Genomic DNA, 8341 nt, shown 5'->3' on the forward strand with positions numbered 1-8341 from the left:
CGAATATTGGGTTGCACAGGAATAGGAATATTCACAGCAGTGCTAAGGACTGACAAACCCACAGGGACAGGAAATTCAGAGACACCAGGGTAAGGAGAGGCTGAAGCAGAGCTGTTCCAGTTACAGTAGCAGGTGGGAAGGCAAGATTTTAAAACAGTTTTAATTTGGGCAAGAGGAAGGGGCTGAACATGAAAGAACGAAAGCACACACTCCCCTCATTTTAATATGCAATTACCTTGTTAGTATGATACATATCGAGCAAGACAGTTATCAATGATGAAGAATGATCTTTTTTCTAGAAATCAAACTTGTCCTGACTTACTTGAAAAATCATGCATCCACCTTTTGTGCCTGTATGCCTAGGTGAAATATGTCATTTGTTAATAAGAAAGGACAAAAGAAAGGATGATACTTTTCTCAAAGTGTATTATACAAACACCCCATTATCCCTAAAGTGTAAATCAACAAATATCTCAAGAGAAAACAAATTGGTTTGTAATGGAAACAATAATTGTCATGGATCAGCACAAAAAAAAAAAAAAAAAAAAAAAAATTCATGTCTTTTGACTCAGTGAACCCAGTGTCTAAGAAACTATTTCCTCCATGGTTACTGCAAACTAACAACAAATGTCTTTTTGCAACTCCAGTAGAAACTGAAGCAAAATTTTACTGAACTGTGATAAAGAAACAATCAAAGAACTACTCTGACCTGATGCACTGAAAGCAATAAATGCATTTTATCAGTATCATCCACCAACCTGCTTGATACTCATCCTCAAGGTACTAAACAAAATGGTACATGCAGAAGCTCCATAAGCTTTTGTGATCTTCTCAATTCATTGTTACATATAGTCACTGTGAAAGATATTTTAATTTTAAAAGGGAAAAAAAAAAAAAAAAAAGGAAAGCAGCTACGTCATTACTTAAGTACTATGGTGTTGGTTGTGGCACTGCATGTGACCCACAGCATCATTTCTCTGTCTTCCATGACACATTTAATGCATAAAAGGTATTTACTTATGGATGTGGAAAACAGCAGAGTATATTTTATGTCACCCTGTGTACTCCACTTGTACTGAAACTCCGTAATTCCATTTTGACCAGATTTTGTTGATTAGCAGTAGTATTAAACAATAACTTTCTCAAATTTTGAAACATGATGCAGTAGAAAGGTCTGAACACTTTTTCACTCAACCCAAGAGTGAATGTCTCAGTGTAACTGCTTCATTTGATACAGTTTTAGTTTGCTTTCCACCTACAAAACACAGCAACTAAGTTTCATCTAAAAGAATAGTGATTTAATTTTCAAAACACAAGCGTTAGCAAGGACCATGAGTTTAAACACGTCTCTTCTGTCTGTGCTAAAATACTAGATCAGTAAGTGCTGATTCCTTGGGTTTGAAAATGCTAACACGACTGCTCAAAAAGCCTTCAGTAGCTCAGAGGCATTTGAACTTCAATTCCCCTGTAGCATGCTGACATAAGAAACATGGGCTAATACAAACCCCTGCCTTTGGGAGAAAGCTGACACAACAGGGAAGGAACAGCTCAAATGTGAGCCATGAACCTCACTGCTAAAGCATCCCAGCAGAGGGAGACCCACAGGACAATTGAATTAATTTTATAAGTTAAAATATATTTTTGCAGACCTGGAGGACCAAGTGTGGACTTTTTTGTTGTTGTTGTTATGAGTTCATTTTACAAGTGAGGCATTGCTGACTATTAAGATAAAAACAACATACCAACACAGAACTGGTGTGGCACCAGAGCAAAACACGAGTGAATTTCAGCCAGAAGACACACATCTCCTTTCTGCACAGTTAGTGCAGCTGCAACAACAAGGCTCAGGCACATAACAAAGCCATTCTGTTTGGGTGGGTGAAGAAATCCACCTATGTTTCCAGCTTTTTGAAGTCTCTGCTGCTACTCCATGAAGAAAAGTTTTGTTTGATTTCTGACAGGACACACACAAGCCTTTGTATAGCATGAAGGATCACATCCAGAATTCCCCATGTGTTTTTGTAATTTGAAATAAAACAAACAAACAAAATTTTTATTCAGTAGACATGAACATCTGGAAGATGACATCAACATGACTTCAACTTTAATGTCAAAGCCTTAGACTGAAATCCAATATTGTTGAACAATTTGTGGTGGAAATGCCAGAAACTTGAACATCATGGAATAAAACTGTGGTGGATATGAGGTTTCTGCAGCAACTGAAGGAAGAAACAAAGTTTTAGAGTTTAACTAAATGCCTGATGAACACTTATGTAATTACAGATGTAGCTTGCACTGAAATGCATTATACTAAATACAAAAGTGAACACCCTGGTCCTGTGGAAGGCCTGGGGACTGGGTTTCTAACCTTGTCCTGCTCTGCTTTCCCTGTTTATTTTCCTGTCCCTCATTACAGTTGGCTTGAAAATATCTTCACTGAAGCTCTTTGGAGATGGGCAAATACTGCACATCATGGGTGCCCTCATTCTTCTTTGTGCCTATGTGGGAGAGCAGAATGGAGCTGCCACCAGACAGCAGTCCCACCCCATCAGGGAAACAGAAATAATGAAAATGGTCACAGTGGGACTGGAAATCTTGCTCAAAGAGGATGAGAAAGTACCACCACAACCAAACTAAGCCTTCAAGTTTTGGAAGGAAACTCCTGAGAGGCAAGTCCTGGCTCTGTCAAAAGAAAAGACAGGGAGAGAGGCAATGAAAGCCCAAAATGCTTCCTCTCCTCAAAACACTCAGCTCCCAGGCCTAATTATACAGGATCAACAATCCTAACCAAAACTACTGGCAGCCTCTCCCTATGTACAAGCATACAGCCAACCTCAAAACTGTGGCTTTAGCACTCACACAATTTTCACAGGCAAAAATCAGTTTAATTAGATAGTTTGTATTTTCTTTTGAAAGCAAAAATGAAGATATCTTTATACTCTTAAAACTAGTCAAACCACTATCCTTTTTTTATTTAAGCATCACTGTTAGCTTGTCCCAGTTTGAAGTTTCCCTCTCCCAGTTGTAACACTAATTAAACCTTTTGGGGAAGTTGTGCGCTCATCCTTATGCATTGCTATTAATACTTTTTATTGCAGTTAGTTGGGATCCAACACCATTCCACTGAACCCAGTCAGAAGGATTTTATTTTGATTTTGTCTGGCTTGTTTTATTCTTAGCAGATGGTGCAAACCCATATGTTGATGAGTACATGCCACAGGAGAGCATCTGATCTGATACAGCCAGCCCCAAACTACAGTGATGTCTGTGCTGAGGACTTCAGTGCCTGCCACCACACAGGACCACACTTTTCAGCACGGTGTGAGAGCTCAGATGGGCTTTCAAAACTAGACTAGTCCTGCTATCTAAGATACTTTTGAAAAGGTACCTTAGGCATCTCTATACAGTAGCATGACTGTCCTCAAAATTGGTGTTTTTTTCAAGCTATTTTTTACCATGCTACCCACATAACTCAGGTGGACTAAAGGTGACACTTGTATTTGATAAATATAAATAAATTTTTTTGCATATGCAAATCAACAACTAATTTTCATGAAATATGATTTAACAGCCATACAAGTAACAACTTTCCCAAAGCATCTTTTTCTCCCCGCATTGTCAGAGAGACTCCTGCTGCCCTCCCTGTCTTTGATTTGTATGAAATACATCCCCTGATAACCTAAAGAGAAGTACTTATGAAGAGCTTAGAGCTATTTATAGCAAAGTCTGTGTGACTGAAAACATTGCAGTTTTTCTTGTGTTGGGTACTTGCATTGCTGATGAACTGCAACTGGAAAACTGTTGCCTCCCTCTTTAGCAATTCTAGTCAGCATTCCCAAGGCAAGAGAGAGGGAGCCAAGGAAGGAAACAGACATAAGGACAAAACGCAAACAAACTGAAAATTTACCAATCACTTATATTCAGAAACTGAAGGGGAGGGAGGGGGTTTGGGTACAAGAAAGACTCATCTCAATCTGCATTTCAAACTGCTGGAAATGGGCATACAAAGTGGATTAGCATGATCACACCAGTATTCTTCAGCAAGGGTTTTGTGCAAGCCCCTGAGAACAGGCATAATCTCTCGTAATTACTGGATACACTGTTGTCACATTAAATAACAACCTTTCCTCAAAACATAGAAATCTACTCCCCATCAATTCTTCCAACTGGGCATTGGGTGTAACTGTCAACAGACCCAGGGATACAGCAAGCAAAGCTCACTCCTGGATGCTGATCTGCAAATCCCATGTGAACTAGTTTCATAGCTGGGTTTTATTTGAAGTTAAAATAAACAAGGTACAGCAAAAGCAGTGGCTTAAATCTTGTACTTAATAGATTAAAATCGCCATTCCTCTTATGCCTTCCTACAATCAAACCTTTGGATCAGTTTTAAGTCTTACTGGTCAGAAATGCAATAGAAAATGAGTCAAAACTCTGGAAAACTCAGATTCAGCTCTGATTTCTGCTGGTCACAATTACATGGATCAAGGTCTTCCTCAACAACACCAGAAGAAAAAACAAGGAATGGTGAAAGGCAAAAGATAATGTGCTCAGCTTTGGCTCCCTTCTGCCTTGGATTCTAACCACTGGAGGAGATTTTTAGAAGAGATACCAGGATATGGGATGGCTGTGTGAGGCTGGCAGACAAGGAACAAGGTATATTTTGTAGTTGTCAGTAAAAGAACTGGCAACTGAAACCCCAGGAGAAGATTGGCGCAGAGCAGAATAAAAAGAGACAAGAATTGTCTTTTATTATGAATCCCAAAGCTATATATTACTCATGGACAGTCACAGATGTAGTATTTGTAGGTAAGACCTACTAAGCCTATAAATATTTTTTCTAATTAAAATAGTTTCCCTTGATGCTCAGCCTTTCTTTTTATGATTTTATGGACAACAAAATTCCACATTCATAGATTCCTCAGACAACACATACATTTAATATATTTTCAATAACAGAAAGAGTGCTGATACCTGGACTCTACAAACCACACTCAGACACAAGCCATTCTCTGAAATAACCAAGCCACAGTGAAAAAAGGGTCTTTCCTTAATTTGAAACCAAAGTAAAAGAACAGAAGCTATAACTGCCATTTCATCCTTGTTCTGTAGCACCCCTCAATAAAAAGTTAAGAGAAAGTAAGGTCAGCTCACGAGGAGTCAGAAAAATATAATGCTTCATTTTTAAAAATGTATCTTTTAAAATCAATATATTTAAACCAGTGCATCTTTCTTTGAACCAGCTGGTGGGAAATACCAGTGGTGATGAGATACAGAATTATCTGAAACTCGAGTCTGATTCACTCTGGCACTTCTCCTGCTCCATTACAACTTTTAAATCAAGTCAAGAAGCTTGTGTAACAGGAAGTTTGTATCCACTTATCGTTATCGCCTTTCTACACTGGTGTGACTTTAGAACACTTAGCCCCTAATTTATAGGGTAATAGTAATAAATAAACACAGAAGAACTTCCCCCGTGGAGAAATGAAGTGTGTGTCGTAGGAAATCAACATATTTTCTGCTTTCTAGACACTGGACAGATTATCTTGTAAATCTGAGTTTGGTGCAAAGAGAACCAGGCAAAATAACAATTGTGTTTCCATTCTGTTGATTTGATAGTAGAAACATTTTTAACATAAATAAAACAAAAATGCTTTTACGAATTAATTTGGGAATATGGACAAGAAGGGACATTCATACTTACTACTGTGTTACTGTATGCACAAAACCCCCCTGAAATCCCAGCAGACTTACTATTACTCGCTTGCACCCAAATTACTTTCTTCTCCCTGGCGTCATTGAGTGAAGGACAAGCATTGGTGAAAGACAAGACACAAAAAAAAAAAAACACAAAAAAAAAAAAAAACCAACAAAAAAAAAACTATGTAAAGAGGGGACTACGGGAATGCTTTTTTCTTTGCTACATATGTTTCCTGGGACGTATCAAATTGGAATCCCAGCACAAGGAGGACAGAACAGCAAAACTACCAAGAAGCTGGCAAGTGGCAACACGGCTCATAACAACTTCTCCCTTTTGTGAGATGCGTATCAGAGGAGGTTATGGGAAGAACAGGTATAAATCAGCCGAAGTACTTCCTGCCAATATACATACAATGCCAATGCCTGCATCCAGCTAACGCACAGCGCTGGGCTCTGGAATTTGCAGCCAAGTCGGAACATTAATACCGGACTGCTAAGTTATCTGGATGCATTGTCAAGATCATTATGATGCTTAGTTTTCAGTACTAGTTATTTTATCGGTAGCTGCCAGTGAAGTCTTCTAAGACGGAAGCATCAGGCTAGGCAATGCAACAGCCAAGAGGCTGCAACTCCGCGGTCAGAGATGTCAGCTGTACTGGTAATTTACACAGGAAGCTTAAAAACACAGGGCAAAGAGAATGGTACCCGCACTCTTACTTGCAACAAACTGCACTACCACAAAAAGGCTCGTAACATCCCCTTGAGATTCCTACGAAACTTTGTGCCGGCACCAGTATGGGCATTACACTTTCTCCTCGAGGCACAGGAGAGCAGAGCAGCCGGTACACGCCTGTGGCACAGGGCTGCCGGCCCCAGCCCCAGCCGGAGCAGACGCGGTGCTGCCGCTGACCCAGCGCCGCCCGCCGCGCCCGGGGCTCCCGCCGGGGCTGGGGAGGCGCGGCCACGCCGGGCGCCCAGGTGGCCTCACCCTGCCTGCTGCACGCAACTCGCCGGAGACTTTTTCGCCGCTTATCTGACTTACTATAAAAAATAAAAAAATAAAAAATAAAAAGTCCTAATTAACAAAGATCAAGAAAGTCGTAGTATACATGCACCGTAACGCTGGTTACCACTTTAATCTCGCAGCTACTCAGACACAGGGATAAACCCGGCGAGGATTAACCAGGTCAGCTATATACAGCCCTGAGAGCAGCTCAGGCTACGCTCCCGCAGAGCAGCGAGGCGAGGACGGCGGGGGCAGCCCGCCGCACCCCTCCGCTCGCCCCCAGCGCGGGGAGCCCCGGGGCCGCGCCTGCCGACCCTCCTCGCCCGGCCCCGGACTCACCCAGCGTCTCCGCCCGCAGCCAGAGCGGGGCCGAGGCTCCGAGCAGCAGCGAGAGCAGCAGCGAGGGGGCGGCCCGCGCCCCCCCGGCGGGGCCCATGGCTCCGTCTCTCGGCGGGGCGGGCGAGGCACAACTTCCCCACTTCCCTCCTGCTCCTTTCTCTTCCTCTCCTCTTCCTCCTCCTTCTTCTTCTCCTTCTCGTTGGGGCGGCTCCGGAGCCAGCCCGCGCTCCCGCGGAGGGGGGCGGCCACCTCCCGGCATCCTTCCCCCCCGCAGGTGTTTCTGCGGAGGCGGAGAAGGGGCCGTGCGGGGCTGCCTCTGGCCCCGTGCCCCGCCGGTGGCCGGGCTGCAGCGCTGCCGCCTCCCGCCTCCCCGGCCTGGGGCTGGGGGTGGAGAGAGGAAACGGGAGAAGGGGAAGCGCCACTATTCCCATTGGGCTGCCGCTCGGGGTATCTCCTCCTCCTGCCGTGGACCGAGGGGCTGGCGCGGCCCCGCCGCCCCCTCCCCTCGCCGAGTGCTGCTTCTCCCACCCACCGCCGCTCCGGGGTGCTGCACCGGGGTCGCGGCGTTTCCCCAAACCCATGCGCCCCCCAGCATCGCCTGCGAGCCCCCGAAGTTGGCGAGCCATGTACATGCCCACATGCATGTATACATGCACTCGTATATACGAGCATGTTCCTGAGGAAACAGGATTATTTTGCCGTTCGCAGGCTAATTCCCAGGCGTCGCTCCCGCTGCCGCGGCGGGAAGGGGCGCGGGGATGCCGCAGGGTCTGTGCGCGGGGCCGGACACGAGTGGGACCGGCGAGCAGCGGGAGCGTCCGGCCCCTTCAGCACAGCTGGGGTCGTGATCGGGCTTCTCGGTCCTGAGGAAGTGAATCCATGCAGGTTTGCAAACCGTATGGTTAACCTGTGCCAGCACTGTCTGTTACAATTATGGGCGGAATTGAATAGGAGTTTTCTAAAGTATGCTGTGGGCATCTCTCTCTCTGCGTGGGACCTTGACTGTCTGGCTCTAAAGAAACTTGTGGCACAGGGAGGGTTGCAGATGCACGACAGGGAACACAGTGCCAGCAGCTGCAGTAGACCCGAATGTTAAACAGGCCCCAGTGGTTTGCCTTTTAAAAGTACGCTGGAGAATGGAAGGTGGACTGCCTGACTCTGCAGTGTTTTCGGGGATGGGTTGCTGTGAGGCAGGTGGATTCACGCTTCTGGCAGGTCAGGAACACTGTGCTACTATGCTAAAATGAAGTACAGAATTAACTTGTGTGTCAGAGACGACATTGCTCGATTTTATAT

General features: G+C 44.4%; 1 protein-coding gene across 2 annotated transcripts in view; it reads right to left on the reverse strand.

Annotated features, from left to right (window-relative positions):
- The window catches only part of DCBLD1 (discoidin, CUB and LCCL domain containing 1), a 46316-nt gene extending 38848 nt beyond the window's left edge, over positions 1-7468 (reverse strand). The window contains exon 1 of one of the 2 annotated variants that reach the window (XM_077782263.1): positions 7046-7468. In XM_077782263.1, the coding sequence (XP_077638389.1) occupies positions 7046-7304 (259 nt within the window). In that variant the 5' untranslated portion in view covers positions 7305-7468. The remainder of the gene's footprint in view (positions 1-7045) is intronic. The other variant, XM_021555490.2, reaches the window with a different exon arrangement.
- Between the last annotated feature and the right edge of the window lie 873 nt (positions 7469-8341).

Source organism: Lonchura striata, chromosome 3 (genome assembly GCF_046129695.1).
Source record: "Lonchura striata isolate bLonStr1 chromosome 3, bLonStr1.mat, whole genome shotgun sequence".
Taxonomy (NCBI): Eukaryota; Metazoa; Chordata; class Aves; order Passeriformes; family Estrildidae; genus Lonchura; species Lonchura striata.